We start from the raw sequence: 21567 nt of genomic DNA, 5'->3' as shown, positions 1-21567 counted from the left end.
TTGTGAGCTGCTGACTGCCTTTCTGCAGGTGGAGCTATAGTGTGAGAGTGTTCCTGCACTGTTTAGGGCACCCTCAATCCCACTCTGGAAGATGACAATGATCTGTGTTGACCTATTGAGATGTACCATGCTGCTGGAAGTCATGTAGTTGGACAATCCTGGCCCCATTGGACATGTACGCTGTAGCACCTGCAAGGAGCCTACCATGATGATTAGAAACTGAGGCACTGGATGGCTCTTTGACCCTGCAGTGACGATATGTTAATGTGATAACCACCATGAGATGTACTGGTGTTGGAAGATCCTCAGCCTCCATATCATCAAAGTGATAGTGGCTACCAATGGTAAGGCCGATAAGTGAGAGGTCATGGTTACCTGAATGTTGCCTTCTCAGAAATGGTAAGCAGCATGTTTATGAGAATTGCTGAAATATATAAAACATAAATGTCACTAAACCATAACATCACTGAATTGAATGCTATTGGTATGAACGCCATCACCCCTAATGACCAACTGCATTCAGATCTGGGGAACTGAGCTATTTATGGATTGAGGTAAGATGTGAAGCTCTGTTCATTATGACTGAATGTGGCCCATTTCTTTACCAGAAGTCAGCAGTCCTTGTTCCACAGTAAAAGTTGTTACAGGTGCTTAACTGCAGTGTTAGGTCTCTGAAATGCGTTATTGCATCTGAGGTAACGCTTGTTTCTTCACATCACAAGGGCTAACAAATATTCATGTCTCTGTCCATTTGTCTCAGCGCACATTTTGCTGAATGTGTAACTTGTGCTTGGTGGTTGGCACCAATGTAGCAGTGTGTGGTTATGTACATGACCGACTTACAGTGCTTATTGTTCCTTTCTGCTGCACAGCTATGCCAACACCTCTGCCTGGCATCACCTGTGGCTGTGCTAGTGTGATCTTAAGAAAAATTTAATTCCTTCCCCTTTTCTATTCTGGGGTGTAACAGAAATTACATTGAGGTGACAAACTTCATAGTATAGCAATATGCACATATACAGATGGCGGTGAAATCGTGTACACAAGGTGTAAAAGAACATACATTGGCAGAACTATTATTTACACTTAGGTGATTTATGTGAAAAGCTTTCCAAGGTGGTTACTGCTGCACGAAACGAATTAACAGACTTTGAATGCAGAATGGTAGTTGGAGCCAGGCCCATGGGACATTCCATTTCGGAAATCATTAGGGAATTCATTATTCTGAGATCCACTGTGTCAAGAGTGTGCCAAGAATACAAAATTTCAGTCATTACCTCTCACCATGAACAATGCACTGGCAAATGACCTTTACTTAACAACTGAGAGCAGTGGCATTTGCATAGAGTTGTCAGTGATAACTGACAAGCAGCACTGCGTGAAATAACCGCAGAAATCAATGTGTGATGTACGACGAATGTATCTGTTAGGACAGTGAGGTGAAATTTGGCATTAATGGGCTATGGTAGCAGACGACTGATGCGAGTGCCTTTGCTAACAGCAAGACATCACCTGCAGGCCTCTCTGGGCTCGTGACCACTGGGCCTTAGACCACTGAAAAACCGTGACCTGGTCATATGTGTCCCGATTTCAAATGGTAAGAGCTGATGGTAGGATTTGAGTACGGCGCAGACCCCACAAAGCCATGGACCCAAGTTGTCAGCAAGGCACTGTGCAAACTGTTGATACCTCTACGATATTGCGTGGTGTGTTTACACGGAAGGGGGTGGGTCCTGGTTATATTTGGCTACTTGTAGGCCATTAACAGTCATCCATTGACTTCATGTTCCCAAACAACGATCGAATTTTTATGAATGACAACGCGCCATGTCATCGGGCAACAATTGTTCACGATTGGTTTGAAGACCAGTCTGGACAATACGAGAAAATGATTTGGCCACCCAGATCACCTGACATGATTCCAGTTGGACATTTATGGGACCTAGTGGAGAGCTCAGTTCATGCACAAGATCCTGCTTCGTAACACCTTCTCAGTTATAGACAGCTATAGAGTCGGCACTGCTCAATATTTATGCAGGAGACATCCAACGACTTGTTGAGTCCGTGTAATGTCATCGTTGCTACACTATGCCAAGCAAAAGGAGGTCCGACACGGCATTAGGAGATTTCCTCTGTCACCTGAGAGTATATATAGGGTCATAGAAAAATCTAAAAACCGACACTACACATGTGTTGCGTGATGTACGTCCATATAGAATGGCCAACAGAAAACATACAATCTATACAAAGGACATGAATGCAAGTCTGAAGGACATTGTATTATAATAAATGCAGTTACTTTATCAACACAGACACTGTCACCATTAATTATATAATCAGGTCTCGTGGGTCTGAAATGACGATACAGAATAATAACAGATCTCTTCCTGTTCTTAGTTTCACGAAAGTGTGAGCATTTGGATTGTGACTGCGTGACATATGGAGGTTTAGTGTCACAAGTAGCTGACGCTAATATGTATTCACAATGCATGAATCCATTTAACGACTTTCACAATTGCAAATTGTGAAAGACAGTGTCTGTTTCTTCAGACATGCATACATGTTCAAAAAAATGTGTGTGAAATGTTGTGGGACTTAACTGCTAAGGTCATCAGTCCCTAAGCTTACACACTACTTAATTTAGATTATCCTAAGGACAAACACACACACCCATGCCCGAGGGAGGACTAGAATCTCCGCGGGGACCAGCCGCACAGTCCGTGACTGCAGCACCATAGACCCCTCAGCTAATCCCGCGCGGCATGCATACATGTCTGGCGGACATTTGCAGTTGCTGCATATAAACACACAGACTGTCGCCATTAGTGATATTCTCAGTACAGCTTCATGAGACAGTTGTAAGATAGCTTCACAAGAGATAATGTGCATTTTTAATTTTATTTTGATTACTCACCTGAAACTACCTTAGTTCTTAAAGTGCATTTGTAATGTCGCTTTGCTTTTATGTTGTTTTATGACTTGAAAGCATGTCACCGGCATGGTAGTCGGAAGAATTTGCTTAAAGAGTTATCGATTTTCAAATACTTTTTTAGAGAATAATAGTGGTGTGTGTTCTGTACTTAATTTTCGGGCCTGTTGTACAGCACTGGTGTGCTTTCTTTTAGATTTTAATTACATCCACTCTTTTCATATCTTTCACACTTCATTCTAAGCTTGTAACACACGAGATTTGGGAGAAAACTAATGTCGCTATACCCATCGGGAAACACTACGTTACCGAGCGAGGTGGCGCAGTGGTTAGACACTGGACTCGCATTCGGGAGGACGACGGTTCAATCCCGCGTCCGGCCATCCTGATTTAGGTTTTCCGTGATTTCCCTAAATCATTCCAGGCAAATGCCGGGATGGTTCCTGTGAAAGGGCACGGCCGGCTTCCTTCCCAAATCCGATGAGACCGATGACCACGCTGTCTGGTCTCCTTCCCCAACCAACCAACCAACCAACCAAACACTACGTTATTGTCACCGCTCGCTAGTATATCCTATTGTTTTTGTCCAGTGTGGCGCTAATATTGAAGTAAATGTGCGTCATCCTGTTTGATTTAATATGTGTGTGTGTTTGTGTGTGTGTGTGTGTGTGTGTGTGTGTGTGTGTGTGTGCGTGTGTGTGTGCGCGTGCGTGTCTGTGTGCGTGTGGGTGTGTGCATGAGACAGAGAGAAAGAGAGAGAGAGAGAGAAGAGTTGAGAAGCAGGTATTTTTGGGTTATCGAGGATGTTTCTTATACTAATTTCTTTGAGGAAGCGTCTTTGTGTATTTATTAAACAGTGTTTGGGTTGCATAGTGCCGTGTATTTGTTCAGAGCTGCCTCTTCTTATGCTATCGATTTTTGTATGTCATAGTTTCGATATTTTGTAAATTTTCCGTAGAAACTGATCTCATGGTCCTCACAGGACGCAACAGTCTCGCTTTCAGCGTTACGCGATTTAAAAAAACCATATAGAAAACGTAAATCACTATATCCGGAAGCGATGTTAAGCCCCATTCTTCCAGAAGGCGAATCCACGGTTTTATAAACCGAGTCACCTTGCTGTAAATGGCTAACTGTTGGTATGACGGCATGAGAGCAAAATATAACACTGTAAGTGCATATTTCATTCACTCAAAGGTAACGTCACGTGTAAATATATGTTTAATGTACAGCGACACAGAAAATTAAAAGCAACAACATTCTCTTCATTAAATCTTTCCCGAGACGTGACTGCGTTGTCGTATTGTTATGGTATCTAAGGCGTCCATGGACCGTGGACCTTGTCACTGGTGCGGAGGCTTTCGTGCCTCATCGCCATAGGTGTATCCACAACGAGGGGTATCTGTTGAAAGGCCAAACAAACGCGTGGTTCCTGAAGAAGGGCAGAAGCCTTTTCAGTAGTTGCAGCGGCAACAGTCTGGATGATTGACTGATCTGACCTTGTAACAGTAACCATAACGGCCTCGCTGTGCTGGTGCTGCGAATGGCTGAAAGCAAGGGGAAACTACAGCCGCATATTTCTCCCGAGGGCATGCAGCTTTATTATATGATTAAATGATGATGACGTCCTCTTGGGTAAAATATTCCGGAGATAAAATAATTCTCCATTCGGGACTGCTGAGGACGTCGCTATCAGAAGAAAGAAAACTGGTGTTCTACGGATCGGAGCGTGGAATGTCAGGTCGCTTAATTGGGGAGGTAGATTAGAAAATTTAAAAAGGGAAATGGATAGGTTAAAGTTAGATATAGTGGGAATTAGCGACGTTCGGTGGCATGAGGAACGAGACTTCTGGTCAGGTGAATACACGGTTATAAATACAAAATCAAATAAGGGTAATTCAGGAATAGGATTAATAATAAATAAAAAAAATAGTAACTTGGATAACCTACCACGAACAGCGAAGCGGACGCATGATTATAGTCAAGATTGGCACGAAGCCAACGCCTACCACAATAGTAAGTTTATATGCCAACTAGATCCGCAGAAATGTATGATGAGATAAAGAAAATTATTCAGATAGTTAAGGGAGACGAAAGTTTAGTAGTCATAGAGACTGGAATTTGATAGTCGGAAAAGGAAGAGAAGGAAAACTAGTAGGTGAATGTGGACTGGGGGGTAAAGAATGATCGAGGAAGCCGCCTGGTAGACTTTTCCACAGAGCATAACTAATCATAGCTAACACTTGGCTTAAGAATCATGATATATGGTTGTATATGTGGAAGAGGCCTGGAAACACTCGAAGGTTTCAAGTTGATTCTATAATGGTAAGACAGAGATTTAGTAACCACATATTAAATTGTAAGACATTTCCAGGGGCAGATGTGGACTCCGACCACAGTTTATTGGTTATGAACTGTAGATTAAAGAAAAAGAAACCGCAAAATGGTAGGAATTTAAGGAGATGGGGCCTGGATAATCTGGAAGAACCAGTGGTTGTAGAAAGTTTCAGAGAGAGCGTTAGGGAACGATTGGCAAGAACAGGGGAAAGAAATGCAGTAGAAGAAGACTGGATAGCCTTGAGAGATGAAACAGTGAAGGCAGCAGAGGATCAAGTAGGTAAAAAGACGAGGGGTAGTAGAAAACCCTGGGTAACAGAAGAGATATTGAATCTGATGAAAGGAAAAAATATAAAACTGAAGTAAATGAAACAGGCGAAAGGAGTACAAACGTCTCAATAATGAGATCTACAGGAAGTACAACATGGCTAAGCGGGGATACCTAGAGGACAAATGTAAGTGAGTAGAGGCCTGTATCACTAGGAGTAAGGTACATACTGCCTACAGGAAAATTAAAAAGATCTTTGGAGAAAAGAGAACCACCTGTATGAATATTAAGAGCTCGAATGGAACAAGACCTAAGCAAAGAAGGGAAAGCAGAAAGGTGAAAGAAGTATATAGAGGGTCTATACAAGGGCGATGTACTTGAAGGCATTATTATGGAAATGGAAGAGGACTTAGATGAAGATGGACTGGGAGATATGACACTGCGTGAAGAATTTGACAGAGCACTGAAAGACCTAACTCGAAACAAGGCCCCGGAAGTAGACAACATTCCATTAGAACTACTGACAGCCTTGGGAGAGCCAGGCCTAACAAAACTCTACCATCTAGTGAACAAGATGTATGAGACAGGCGAAATACCCTCAGACTTCAAGAAGAATATAGTAATTCCAATCCCAAAGAAAACAGGTGTTGACAGGTGTGAAAATTACCGAACCATCAGTTTAATAAATCACGGCTGCAATATACTAACTCGAATTCTTTACAGACGAATGGAAAAACTAGTAGAATCCGATCTCGAGGAAGATCAGTTTGGATTCCGCAGAAATATTGGGACACACGAGGTGATACTGACCCTACGCTTGATCTTGGAAGATAGATTTAGGAAAGGCAAATATACGTTTGTAGCATTTGTAGACTTAGAGAAAGCTTTTAAAATTGTTGACTGGAACACTCTCCTTCAAATCCTAAAGGTTAACACTTAACACTCCGCCTTCAGGCCACGAGTGGCCTACCGGGACCATCCGACCGCCGTGTCATCCTCCGAGGAGGATGCGGACAGGAGGGGCGTAGGGTCAGCACACCGCTCTCCCGGTCGTTACGATGGTATTCTTGACCGAAGCCGCTACTATTCGGTAGAGTAGCTCCTCAATTGGCATCACGAGGCTGAGTGCACCCCGAAAAATGGCAACAGCGCATGGCGGCTGGATGGTTCCCCACCCAAGTGCCAGCCACGCCCAACAGCGCTTAACTTCAGTGATCTCACGGGAACCGGTGTATCCACTGCGGCAAGGAATGTAGTCGAATTTACAGTGAGTGAAAGGCTATTTACAATGAGTACAGAAACAAAGGACTTGGAAGAACAGCTGAACGGAATGGACAGTGTCTTAAATGGAGGACGTACGATGAATATCAACAAAAGTAAAACAATGATAATGGAATGTAGTCGAATTTACAGTGAGTGAAAGGCTATTTACAATGAGTACAGAAACCAGATGGTACATATAAAATCTAGGGGTATGAAAGGGAAGCAGTGGTGGGAAAGGAGTGAGACAGGGTTGTAGCCTATCCCCGACGTTATTCAATCTGTATGTTGAGCAAGCAGAAAGGAAAGAAAAGAAAAATTTGGAGTAGGATTTAAGATCCTTGGTGAAGAAATAAAAACTCTGAGGTTTGCTGACGATATTGTAATTCTGTCAGAAACAGCAAAGGACTTGGAAGAACAGCTGAACGGAATGGACAGTGTCTTAAATGGAGGACGTAAGATGAATATCAACAAAAGTAAAACAATGATAATGGAATGTAGTCGAATTAAATCAGGCGATGCTGAGAGAATTAGATTAGGGAATGAGACTCTTAAAGTAGTAAATGAGTTTTGTTGTTTGGGGAGCAAAACACCTGATGATGATCGGAGTGGAGAGGATATAAATTGTAGACTGTGTATGGCAAGAAAAACGTTTCTGACGAAGAGAAATTTGTTAACATCGAGTATAGATTTAAGTGGCAGGAAGTCTTTTTTGTAAGTATTTGTATGAAGTGTAGCCATATATGGAAGTGAAACGTGCACGATAAATAGCTTAGACAAGAAGGGAACAGAAACTTTCGAAATGTGGTGGTGCAGAATAATGCTGAAGATTAGATGGGCAAATCACGTAATTAATGAGGAGGTACTGAATAGAATTGGGGAGAAGAGGAATTTGTGGCACAACTTGACTAGAAGAAGGAATCGGTTGGTAGGACACATTGTGAGGCATCAAGGGATCACCAATTTAGTACTGGAGGGAAGCGTGGAGGGTAAAAATCGTAGAGGGAGACCAACAGATGACCACAGTAAGCAGATACAGAAGGATGTAGGTTGTTGTTATTCGGAGATGAAGAGGCTTGCACAGGATAGAGTAGCATGGAGAGCTGCATCAAACCGCCCTCTGGACAGAAGACTACAACAACAACAACAAGCCATATCATAATTAATCGCATAAAAGCATATAGTTGAAAGTACACTACACTCCAAGTAAACACAGGTTCGCAAACGAACTGCTTGCGAAATAATTGCGATTTTGTGGTTACCAGCCACTACCGATGTGATTATGTGTAAACACCACATGACAGTCCGTGGCGTGGTCTTTGTTTACATTTTCGAGACGAGTTGTAAACAGAATGAATGCGACAGTACAGAGCACAGTAAGAGTGCCACTCAAGTCAGTTGTCTACGGAGCATCAGTTGTGTCCTAGAAATGTTGATGGTAACATGGAACATTACAGAAACGAGGATTGTGCGGATATGCATTTCATACATGGCATGGCTAACGGCAGTTGACGGGAGGGCTCCATGATCGTACCAAGAAGCTTACCCTGCACGCAGGTATCACGCGAGTTGAATGTTTGCAAGAGTGAACCAACGCCTCCGAGAAACTGAGAGCATTCCACATGCTACACGAGCACGAGTTGCACCTATGCTTAAAAATGTGCTGCTGGAAACAAATGAACATACTTCCTTGAATGAGCCACAATAGTGGTCGGAGAATAATTTTTTGCCAAGCCAACGTGCACGCGTCACCTCGAACTAGGTCAGTTTCTTAGTGAGGCGAACCTTAGTCCTGGACTAACGTTCCGTCAGTGGACGGAACAATCAAGTGTAGGCAGCCCTACATTTTAAAACCCCAGTTCGATTTTACAGAGAACTAGCTTGCATTTATCGTGAATCTCTTATCGAGCGTAAAGCCCCAAACGACTGAAAAAATCACAGACGATTTCAGTATTTAAGGAGGACAGGACAACGGACACGCAAAATTACAGGCAAACATCCTTAACATCGGTTTGCTTGCAGGATTCTTGAGCATAGTCTGCGTTCGAATATAGTAAATTTCCTTGACAGAGAAAAGCTTCTGTCCAAAAATCAGCGCGGATTGAGAAAGCATCGCTTGTGCACGGTGCCGTACGACCTGTTGGTGAATGGCAATAGGCAGCTTCCATATTACTAGATGTCTAGAAAGCGTTTGACACAGCGACCTACTGTAGAATGTTAACGAAAGTCAAGCACACGGAATAGGTTCTCACATACGTGAGTGGCTTGAAGACTTGTTGAGCAATAGAACCCAGCCCTCGACGGCGAGTGTTCATCAAAACTATATGCAGGAAGAAATTATCTGACGGACAATGTGAGCAGCAGTTTACGGCTGTTGGCTGATGCTGTGGTGTATGGGAAAGTATCGTCGTTCAGTGTCTGTAGAAGGTGACAAAAAGACTTAGACAGAATTTCTATTTTGGCGTGGTGATTGGAATGTATAAAAATGTAAGTAAATGCAGATGAGTTGGAAAAACAATCCTGTTATATTCGAATACGTTATTATTAGCGTGCAGATTAGCACAGTCACGTGATCACGTGTGTAGGTGTGACGTTACAGAGCGATATGAAATAGAACTAGCGAGTAAAATCGGTTGTAGGGAAGGCGAACAGCCTAAGTCGGTTTATTGGGAGAGTTCTAGGAAAGTGTAGCGCATCTAGAAAAGGAGAACGCTTATCGAACACTAGTGCGACACATTCTTGAGTACCGTCCGAATGTTTGGGAGCCCACCAGGTCGGATTAAGGGAAGTTATCGAAGCAGTGCAGGCGGGTGCGGCTAGATTTGTTACCGGTAAGTTCGATCAGCATGTGAGCATTACTGAAGTGTTCCTTGAACTCAAAAGGGAATCCTCGTAGGGAAGACGGCATTCTTTTCGTGAAACACTGCTGAGAAAATTTAGACAACCAGCATTTGCAACTGGCTGCAGGACTATTCTACTGCGGCAAACGTACATTTCGCATAAGGGCCCTACCGTGGTTTGTGGAATATGTGTAGGCACTTACCCACGGAGTCACTTTATTTTGTGTTTAACTTTTATACCCCCCCCCCCCTCTAATCACTCGGATGAACTTCCACGCGTTTTATTTATGTCTTACAGTTTGCCATTTGGGCGGTGTGTAGTAGTAGTTGTAGTGAAGCCGAACATGAAACTGATCGATTCGCATATAACTTCCTGCAGTCGTGCTATATTACGTTAACAGCAGTGCCACTCACCTTTCCCCAGCCCCAGGCTGCGGAGGCGCGCGAAGAAGTTCTGAGGCCGTCCTTCAAATTCGGGTCGCGTGAGCACCTCGCGTATGAGGCTCCTGGTGGAGACGATGACGGTCAGCTCGCCGCCCAGATGTAAGCCAATCACGGGTGATCCGTACTTCTGGGCTAAGTACGTGAACGCTTCGTGCTGCGATCCCAGCTTCTTGCTCAGCCGGCACATGTCCTGGTAGTTGCCCACCAAGGGAAGCCAAGTCGGACCTGCGGAAGTAAACAGTAAGTCGTCTTAAGAGTCGTTCATTATTAGTGCTTTAGCGATATTTTCCAACTAACCTGTCTTCTACGTTATACATTTAATTTCTTGAAAGCAGGGTGAGTTCATGCACATTCTAGGCGCAATATTAAAATACTGCAATCAAGTACGTATTCATGAATGAGTCTGCTGCAACCATTCAACTGTTTGACTGGCGCACAAATGTATGATACTATGGTAAGTATTCCCTGTATATAAAATAATTAATGCAGAGACATTTGTCGGGTTTGCCGCCTGACAGTATAGTGCAAATCTCACAATGCTCCAGCGATACAACTGTTCGACGTCTTCAGGTTGTGAGAGTTTCTGTAGTCACTGCTGCGAAACGCGACTGATGATAACCGCGCGGAGGCGATGAGATTTGTCAGGCAAGGAACAGCAGATACTCGTGCGCGGGGAGGCACTGGTTTACAGTTACCGTGGAGAGACCGCTATAAAACATGTTTACGTCCGTTTTATTTGCACACCACTGCGCATTCAAAGGAAAATGGCATACTTTTAATGAGATTTCCCGCTCGCATTCAAAGAGAAATGGCATACGCTTTATTTATGCGATTTCCGGCTAGCTTTGGAAGAGAAATGGCATAATTTAAGCGATATTTGCGGTCTACTGTAGCGCATTAGCACATGATCACCACCCGCTACTGTTTATCCGTCTACTTTAACAGCCGTCTGCAGCACGATAGCTGAAATGCCTCAATATACACTATGTGATCAAAAGTATCCGGACACCCTCAAAAACATACGTTTTTCATATTAGGTGCATTGTGCTGCCACTTACTGTCAGGTACTCCATACGAGCGACCTCAGTAGTCATTAGACATCGTTAGAGAGCAGAATGGGGCGCTCCGCGGAACGTGGTCAGGTGATTGGGTGTCACTTGTGTCATATGTCTGTACGCGAGACAGACAGTTGAAGAGGGTTGTAATGTGTAATAGGCAGACATCTATCCAGACCGTCACACAGGAATTTCAAACTGCATCAGGATCCACTGCAAGTACTATGACAGTTAGGTAGGAGGTGAGAAAACTTGGATTTCATGGACGAGCGGCTGCTCATAAGCCACACATCACACCGGTAAGTTCCAAACGACGCCTCGCTTGATGCAAGGAGCGTAAACATAGGACGATTGAACAGTGGAAAAACGTTATGTGTAGTGACAAATCACGGTACACAATGTGGCGGTCCGATGGCAGGGTGTGGGTATGGCGAATGCCCGGTGAACGTCATCTGCCAGCGGGTGTAGTGCCAGCAGTAAAATTCCGAGATGGTGGTATAATGGTGTGGTCGTGTTTTCCATGGTGGGGGCTTGCACCTCTTGTTGTTTTGTGTGGCGTTATCACAGCACAGACCTACATTGATGTTTTAAGCACTTTCTTGCTTCCCAGTATTGGAAAGCAATTCGGGGATGGTGACTGCATCTTTCAAGACGATCGAGGACTTGTTCATTATACACGGCCCGTGGCAGAGTGGTTACATGACAATAACATCTCTGTAATGGACTGACCTGCACAGAGTCCTGATCTGAATCCTATAGAACACCTTTGGGATGTTTCGGAACTCCGACTTTGTACCAGCCCTCACCGACCGACATCGACACCTCTCCTCAGTGCAGCACTCTGTGAAGTATGGGCTGCCATTCTCCAAGAAACATTCCAGCACCTGATTGAACGTATGCCAGCGAGAGTGGAAGCTGTCATCAAGGCTAAGGGTGGACCAACACCATATTGAACAGCTGCATTACTGATGGATAGCGCCACGAACTTGTAAGTCATTTTCAGCCAGGTGTCCAGCTACTTTTGATCAAATAGCATATTTAATTTCATATTTCACAGCCGTAAAGTGCTAATTCAGCTCTTAACCAGCTCTTTCCTCACACACTATTTACGCGAGCTTCAACGACATTGCATTCCTTTCCACACGAAACGACAGTTTGAAGAATGAAATAGAGTTTCGAATATTTGCAGGGGGCTACAGCTACACACCCAGGGGAGATGTCAGACACCGGTCCTCGAATTTCGAAGGCACTGCACTTCCAAAAACATTGCTCGTATCTTATTCTGTCCATTGTTGATCTTGGGTGCCGCAGGCGTATATACAGGGCGTATTATAATTATAATCGGAAACTGACGCGGGTGAAAATATCCTATAATAAAGCAAAACCGTTCCAGTAAACAATGGTCCACGTCTGGTGTGAGGTCGGTTGCTTGACGGTGCGCTTGGTGCGGCCCCGCCCGTTGCCAGCGCGCCGTAAGGCACGGAGGCTCGCACTAGTCGTATCGCTTCTAGTCGGCCGTGCCGCGACAGGCCGCACAAGGCGAAGTGATGCGTCTGATATAGCCTCTTCTTCCCAAGCGTCTCTTTCCGCCTTCCCGTGGTGGCAGACGTTAAGGTCGGCATTTCTCGGGCCCGCCCGAACGCTGCCTTGCGACAAAAGGGAGAGCTGCGACCCAATCCGATACGAAAGCGAGGGGTGCGTAGCACAGGGGGAGCTATGTCTGAGGGACCGAAGATCAGTCCCTCTTTCTTTTGGCAGGGCACAGACCAGCAGGTGCTCTGCATGCCGGCGACCTCCTTTGTCGGCGTGGGATCGCGGCGCGAGTCGACAAGTGTGCTTCGCCCCGCCCGTGGGTAACCTGGAAGTGTTCTGCCAAACCCAGGAGGTGGTGACATCACCTGGGCCAGGTTAGCTGGGTCCAGACCGCCGAACGTCTGGGTGACCGGCCCACGACCTGAGTAGGAGTGGGTCCTTGGCCGAGAGGTGGAAGCTCGGGCTAGTAAGCGGCGAAGGACGAGAGGTGCATCCGCCTCTCCGGAGTGCGTGTTGCACTTGCCGAGGAGCGTCGGGAGAAATCGTCGGTGACGGGGGCACCGAGGGGGACCAGTGTGCTGGCGACGGCGCGTAGAACCCAGCAGCTCGAAAGTGCCCTTGGCCTTGGGGTGAGGCCGGGAGGCGAGCTGCATCAGTCCCCCCACCCCTCCTTCCTCCTCCTTGCTAGAGGAGGCGGTCCGTAGCAAGAGATGGGCTCCCATTTTGCCATCACTCGTCACAAACATGGCTGAATCAGAGACGAGTGAATCGAGTGCGTTTTCGAGGGCGAGTATGTCTGCTATTCCTACCTCGCAGGAGGAAGTGGGACAGAACGATGAGAACGTATATGAGAGACACACAAGAACCAGTCAGATCCTAGTGTTAAAAATGGTAAAATCAGCCAAGCTGCAGTCCTGGCAATAAAAAATGAACTTGCCGCCTGGGCTATTGCTAGTGCGAAGCTTAAGGGGCGACTTGAAGAACTGGAAAAGGAAAATGAAAGACTGAGACAGTAACCAACCAAAACATGGGCTGGAGTGGTAGCGCAAGCAGCCACAAAGGCCCAAACCACGAAAGAGACGATAGCGAAAATTTCAAAAAGACCAGACACGGCAGTCTTTCTAAGACCCCTGCCTGGCCAGACCATAAAGAAGGTGCAGGAGATCACTACCACCATTGACCCTGCTAAAAACAAAATTAAAATTAATAAAGTCAAAGCAATCAAAAATGTCATAGTAGTAGATGTTGCAACTGAGGAGGATGGGAACAAAATTCTAAAAAAATCCCAAACTAAACAAAACTATTAAATGTGAACCACCAAAAAGGCGTAAGCCGCTGCTGATCCTGTATGATGTGCCAGTTGCACTAAAGGATTGTGACATATACGAGACCACGTACAACCAAAATTTTGACAACGTGGAATGGGAAACCTTTAGAAATGCTCACCTGCAGGCTCACCACCTCAGAGAGGAACGGGAATTGATCCTGCAAGAATATACCCCAACCTGGAGCACACTCTGCAATTGTCTCGTCTAGAGGAGCCGGTTGTCCTCACCACAACCTTAAGGCATGTGGTGCGTTTTGGCCACGAATACGGTCGAGACATCACCTTCCCGGTAGTGGAGGCTGTAGACAGAATTCAGCTCAAGAGAAAAAATCTCCCCACTGACTTTGGGGCCCTGTGGCACTTGGTTAAAAAAGTGTTTCAAAGACGTAACGAAAAATTTGATCTTGATGAACTATAGGGGCCAGAGTCACACATCCATACATATTTTCCACGTGAGCCGTTTAAACGTGGGACAAATTAAGAGTCAAAATAGTAAATTAGTCCTGCAGGAACTCTGAAATGTGGTGGAGGAGAAGAGTCTGGACATGCTCTCTCTGCAGGAGCCGTACTCCCAAACTGGGCGGATCCCATTCATGACTGCCAATTGACAAGTGATTTACTGTGGAGCAGAACCAAAGGCCGCAGTCATAATCACCAGCAGAGCTTTAAGAGCCACAGTCCTTGCGCAATTTTCCAGTGACCACTGCAGTGTTGTGGAGCTACAATCACCTGCAGGAGTGTTATACGTCATCAACATGTACTTCCAATATGGAAGAGGAATATATGAATTCTTGGATAAGTTAACACAAGTAGCCATGGCATTGTGGGGGCGTAAATTTATCATGGCTGCAGACATAAACGCGTAGTCCCGCCCTATGGTTCAGTGGCACTCAAGACGACTGAGGGGAAAATGCAGAGGAAACGATCATAGCACTGCAACTTGGGGTCGCCAACAGGCAAGGGAACCCCCCACCTACTCTGGCAGAGGGGTGGGGGGGGGGAGGTACAAACATTGACATTACATTAGTAACGCCAAATCTTGTCACAAAAATCACAGACTGGAAAGTATGGGACAGGATAACGACAACACTATCTAATAACCTTTACTACAGGGGACAGGGAGTGCCTCTGGGACATAGGGTGAGAGATACAGCTTAATTACAATAAGAAAAACTGGGACCACTTAACGACAGAGTGCAACATCCCAATATTGCCAGATGGTGATGAAAAAGTGGAGGAATACGCCGAAGAACTGGCACAAGCAATTACCAGGGCAGTACGGGCAGCTGTACAAACCAGGAGTAGAGCTGTCGCAGCCTCCCCCACACCATGGTCTGCCGAACTGGGACAGATGCGCCAGGCTGTAAGGAGGGCGAGGAGGTATTACCAGCGGAGTGTTGTCTGGGTAGAAAAGCAACGATGGCTGCAAGTCTATAGAGAGAGCAAAGACCAATTTCAACAGGAGCTCAGGGCAGTCAGGACGAGGAGTTGCGAAAACTATGTGCAAAACCAATTGGCTACAGACCCTTGGTGTGTCCTGTACAAACTTGTAAGGGAAAAAATAAAATCACCTATAGTGTTATCCACCATCAGGGATGGGGACCGGATGATGGACACTTCGCGGGAAACCGCCAAGGTCCTCCTTCAGGTCCTATTGTCTGACGATGGACTCAGAAGAACAAAAAAGAATCAGAAGGGAAGACCGAAGGGCCTATGAGAACAACAATATGCTCTACTCTTTCTCTGAAGAAGAAGTAGCTGCCCAAATCAAGGCCCTTAAGAGGGGTATGGCTCCTGGCCCAGACGGCATTACAGCGGAGGTGGTACAAATCCTCGCCTCCCAACTGGTTGCACCTCTCACTTAGTTGTAAAACGAGTGTCTACGACTCGAGAAGTTCCCAGCAATTTGGAAAAAAGCAAATGTAGTAATAATCAAAAACGGTCTGGAAAAAGATCCCACAGAAATTAAGTCATACAGACCCATCAGTTTATTGGACTTACTGGGCAAACTTTTTGAGAGGTTGCTAGCAGAAGACTGACAGCACACCGTGTACAGTGCGGGATGAGTGACAGACAATTCGGAATCCAGTTGGGGCGGTCGGCGTCTGACGCAGTTGCCCTGGCTGCCGATGTCTGTGACCCTGCCCCACACAAGTATGTCGTCGGCATCATGGTGGATATCAGTGGCACCTTTGACAACCTGTGGTGACCCTCACTCTTCTCCTGCTTGCTGGAGAAGGATAGTCCAGGGCCGCTATATGGCTGTCTGAGGAGCTATTGTGAAAACAGGGAGGTCTGGCTATCGGCCCCTAGCGGAAAAGTCAGTAAGAAAGTAACCAAAGGATGTCCCCAGGGCTCTGTCCTGGGACCTCTTTTTTGGGACATCAGTATGGAGCCACTTCTGGAAGACCTAAAGAGCAGTGAGGACTTAGAGCCCAAAGTAGAGAGAGTCATAACTATTCTGACAGCATGGTGCCGCAAGGCAAAATTGACAATTGCGCCTAGTAAGTCAACATATCTGTTACTCAAAGGTCAACTTGCTAGAAATCCAACCGCAAAAATTAACGGCTCACCAGTTCTTAGGCGCCGTGAGGCCCGATATCTAGGTGTAGTCATCGATGAGAGATGGAACTTTACATCACACATTGATACCGTATCACAAAAATCTCTGGTACTGCTAAACAACCTTATCGGAATAGACGTTTCCATCTCCCACCTAACCCAATAAAACATTACCACAACAGCATCCTAACATCGATAGTAGGATACGGATCAGTGGTCTGAGCACACAGTTTCAGGAGGGTCATGCCTGCCATGGCCGTAAGAAGGGTGCAGCGCAATATGCTCCTGCATTCCGTTGGAGCATATAGAAGAACTCCTGGCTCTGGCTCTGAGCACTATGGGACTTAACATGTATTGTCATCAGTTCCCTAAGAACTCCTGGAGGGGCACTTCTAGTGCTAATGGGGATCTGTCCACTAGATATCAAAATTAGAGAGCAGGCTGCCTGGTACTGGGTGAAGAAGGACAGGAAGGAAAAAATAATGGAAATAATGGGGGTCTATGTTGGAGACAAGCTTGCAATAAAAAGGAGAAGGTTAGAACTATGGCAGGATCAGTGGAATAATGAGGAAACGGGGCGCAGAACCTATGAGCTGTTGCCGGACATAGAGGAACTCTTAAAGCTCACACACTTCAACCCTATGAGAGGGTTACTGCAACTCCTTACTGGACATGGGCCCTACCCAACATACCTGTTTCGGTTCGAGAAGTGGACTACACCAACATGTGACTGTGGCGCTGTGCAGGGCACTCCAGAACCTGTGTATGAGTGGCCCCTCTTCGATGACATAGGAAATCAACTAAGACAACAACTTCCAAAAAACGACACGCACCACCTGCTTAGGCAAGAGGACACATTCAGTCTCCTAAATAAGCTTTCAGATAAGATCTGAAAAAGGTCCTTAGGGAATTTCTAAGGAACAACCAGTAAAAATCATACCGATTTAGACTCCGTGCACCTTCTCTGTTCTGCCGGGCCTGGACTTGGCCAGCCGCTTCACGGCTGGGATCCGACTTGCCTTGGATTAGGGGGGGAGGGTGTGCATCACCACTAATCAAGACACGCACCAATTGAGACATTAGATACAAGAATTAGGTTAGTATGTAGAAAGATAGGATAAAACTTCTTAGTATAGCACTGCAGCCCAGTGCCAGGGGAACACCCACTGGGGTTAGCTCGGTGGGCAAGGCCCACAACAATCAGGTTTATAGATCACTGGCACACCTGTACGCTGCAGGTAGCATAGGCTAATAGGATAAAATAGATGTATCTTAATAACAGATTCCAGAGAGAGATATATAATAATTAATACTTAGACATTGGTAAAAACTAAACAATGGAAGGCTAGAGATCCCTGTAGTGGTAGAGTAATTATAAGTACTTACAGTAGCGTAGACACAATAGTTGCAAAAATGTAAAATATGAAATTAGGACCCACTAATGTATTTAGGTAGTGGGTTAACATGTATAAGTACAATAAATAAATAAATAATTTTTTTAAAAAAAAGCAATGGTCCATTGTTTGCAAATTATTTGTGAATTTGTAATTACAATCCAATACTATCTTCAGTAGGAGAAACTGCCTTTGTTAGTACATATGTGCTTACATCTGTTGAATGTTTGGCCCAAGTTTTGTAAATGTTCTCTCAAATTATCGAGTCGCATTTCTCACGACGTCCGCAGAGGATTAATGATAAAGTCTTGTAGGTGTTGGTGGGATTGGACTCCCAGAGTTGCATGATGAAGAGTGAAGTGCAGTGGTAAAGGCCTGTTGTTCACGCTGGGGTGCTAATGAAACAGTATTAGCTATTTACACGTTTACTGTTTTTAGTTTTGCATTTGAATCATGTTCTCTGTGGCTGCAGTGGACACAGTAGAAGTGGCATGTGGGATCGGTATGCGTTGATGCGTCCATCTCAGAGGTCTCGAGGTTGTCAGCATGGTCAGGGCTGCCAATACAGTATAAGCGGCGTGAAGCTAGGTAGCTAGTTCAGTTGATGGCAGGCGTTGTCCGTTCGGCAGTGACGCTCAACAGCGTGATGACTCGGTTTACTAGGACGCACTCAAGGAAGCTCCCCGGAGCTCTGCATGGAACGGTAGTGGTTGTGCAGAGTTACGTCATGGCCTCTCCACCAGAGGAAGGCGATGGACACTTGTCTAGGCTTACAGATGCAAGTCGTGTTGTAGCAGCTCCCCCAAACAGTTACAGGTCAACAGATCACCAAACTCTATCAGTTTGGCCTCCAGAGGGCAGCTAATAGAAAGCTCCAAGTTGGCAGAATATTATGCTCCCTTCACAGTGAGGTCAGACTGCCGAGCTGCTGATTCAGATACCTCGCTTGAGCGATGTGTATCAATGGCCTCGGTTGTATGTCATGCTGTTAGCAGTATCAGATCCCCTATCTATTTGACATTCCAATGCAGATGTTGCTTAAATGTCTGCCTTAGCTTGGCTTGGAGGTGGCCAGGGAGACGATTCAATAAATTTTACATTCAGCTAGGATATTTTTCTGTGATGCAACAGTGTTATGGAGTGTGAATTAGTAAATTTGGCAAGTAATGGTACTAACTGGCGATCTGTACACATTTTACCAAGCGCAGTGGCGAACCGTTTAGCACACTAGACTAGCAATCGAGAAGACGGCCGTTCAAACCCGCGTCCGGCCATCCAGATTACATCATCCGTGATTTCCCTAAATTACTCTAGGCAATTGTCGGAATGGTTTCTTTGAAAGGGTACAGCCGATATCCTTCCCCATCCTTGACACAATTCGAGCTTGTACTCCGTCTCTAATGACCTCGATGTCGACGGGACGTTAAACCCAATCTTTGTTCCTTCCTTCCTTGTACATATTTAACTCACTGCTATCATGGTCGTATACGGCAAGGAGCTGATGCATTTCATTATGTTTGGTGCTTTTCAAACGACAAAATTTTTTCTTTGTTCACAAGCTCTCTGGTGAAAATATATCGTGAGTGAATTTATGATAGTATTGGGAATAATAACTGTGGAGACTGCTGCAGAGCTATATTTCAGAGCCCAAAGCAACCAGGAGGTACCCAGTCTCAGCTAGCGAAATGGTCGAGTGGTGAAAGCAGTTCAGACACATGCCCAAGCTTCCAAATTTATGTTTCTGTAAAAGTATACTCATGAATGTGGAAATAATGGTATGCATCCAGGCGTTGAGTCGAACTGTTATATTCATTCTACGCACAATATTTCGATGACGGACACAGTCATTTTCTTCAGATGTTGCGAGTTGCACTGCTATGTGTACTCACTGCCTGGACTCCAACCTGAATAGGAGCAATGGATCGGCCATCGAAATATTGCTCATGAAATTCAAACATCACTCAGAAGTACACCACTGACGCTGGGGAAACCTGAGAGATCAAGTGCTACGATTTTCCTTTTGAAAAAGATACGATCGTTCTCGCTCCCCATCCTTGATGTAGCCGAGTTTGTTGGCCATTTGTCAACCAACCTCTTGTCTACGACAACAGTTCGGCAAACATTACAGCATATGGCACTTCGAAGGTGAATCCATCCATCTAATCAGTATGAATTTATGAAGATGACTGGAATTTACTGTACAGTTTGGAAACTGAAATGCTATTGGCTGCCGATTGTTAACTTTCGCCAATGAATCTGGCTTCCTGGCCTACAGGGTGGAAGGATGTCAGCTTCTCCATTCAGAGAAAGACGCTGTGCTGTTGTTGGAGGAGGCGGTGTGTACAAGATTATGAGGTGGGGAATATTTGTGGGACGTTTTGATGTGTCACTATAGGAAACATAGAGGTCGTATGTTGGTAAACTAAAGAAAATTTCAGAGAAAAGGGAACTAGCTGTATGATAACCACGATCTCATCAAGTGCCATGCAAAAAATGAGGCTGAAATACTAAAGCAATGTGTAGAAGGGCTATGTAAAGAAAAGAAACATGAAGAGGGTATTGTGGAAAAAGAAGAGGAAGTGCATGAAGCTAAAATGGGATAAGCAACACTTCAAGAAAAATGTTATTAAACACTGAAAGACCTACGAGGAAACAAGGGACCTGAAATACACGATGTTCCTGCAGAATTATTGAGGTCAGTTGTAAGATATGTCATAATAGAACATAATACTCTCAAGAAAAACATAGGTCCTAGTAATTTCAATGTCGAAGAAGGCACTTGCTACAAAATATGAGCGTTGCCGAATATTCGGTTTAATAAGTTCTCGCTGCAAGCATCTAACACCACTTCGCTACCAAAGAATCTAACGACTGGTAGAACCAACCTACGGGAAGATCACTTAAGGATTCCGGAGAAATATAGCAACTGATAAAAAGTAAAGCTACATTTATGGCATTTGTAAAGTAAGGTTTTTTTACAATTTTGATAGGAATACACTCTCTTAGATTCTGAAGATATTAGGGATGGAAGGCGGAGAGAGTGGGGAGGGGGCAAAATTATCTACATTACGTACAGAATCTACGCTGCAGTTATAAGAAAGAAGGAAGGACGATTAGAGTTTAACTCCTTGTCTGCGACGAGGTCATTAGAGACGAAACACCAGCTCAGGCCACCAAGCCTTTTGAGGAAACGAGTCTGGCGTTGGCATTAAGTGATTTAGAGAAATCCTGGAACACCCAAATCTTCACGGCCGGACTGGATTTTGGACCGCCATCCTCCCAAAATTCGGTCAGTGCCTCATCACTGCACCATATCACTCTGCAGTTACGACGATCGGTCTGTTGTTTGGTTGGTTCATTTCGACAAAAGGACACAACAACGAGGTCATCGGTCCCAGCGTATTGGGGAAGGATGTGGAAGGAAGTCGGCCATGCCCTTTCAAAGGAACCATACCGGCATTTACCTAGAGAGATTGAGGGAAATCATAGAAAATCTAAATCAGGATGTCCGGACGCGGGTTTGAACCTTCGTCCTCCCCAATGGGTTCAAATGGTTCAAATGGCTCTAAGCACTATGGGACTGAACATCTGAGGTCATCAGTCCCCTAGACTTAAACC

At 45.1% G+C, this 21567-nt stretch overlaps 1 protein-coding gene across 2 annotated transcripts in view; it reads right to left on the bottom strand.

Annotated features, from left to right (window-relative positions):
- LOC126187771 (methyl farnesoate epoxidase-like) overlaps nt 1-21567 on the bottom strand; it is a 308053-nt gene that overhangs the window by 210107 nt on the left and 76379 nt on the right. For both annotated transcript variants that reach the window (XM_049929035.1, XM_049929036.1), the window contains exon 2: nt 10049-10303. In XM_049929035.1, coding sequence (XP_049784992.1) covers nt 10049-10303 — 255 coding nt within the window. The remainder of the gene's footprint in view (nt 1-10048; nt 10304-21567) is intronic.

Source organism: Schistocerca cancellata, chromosome 5 (assembly GCF_023864275.1).
Source record: "Schistocerca cancellata isolate TAMUIC-IGC-003103 chromosome 5, iqSchCanc2.1, whole genome shotgun sequence".
NCBI lineage: Eukaryota > Metazoa > Arthropoda > Insecta > Orthoptera > Acrididae > Schistocerca > Schistocerca cancellata.
This window is presented reverse-complemented; position numbering and strand designations above follow the sequence as displayed.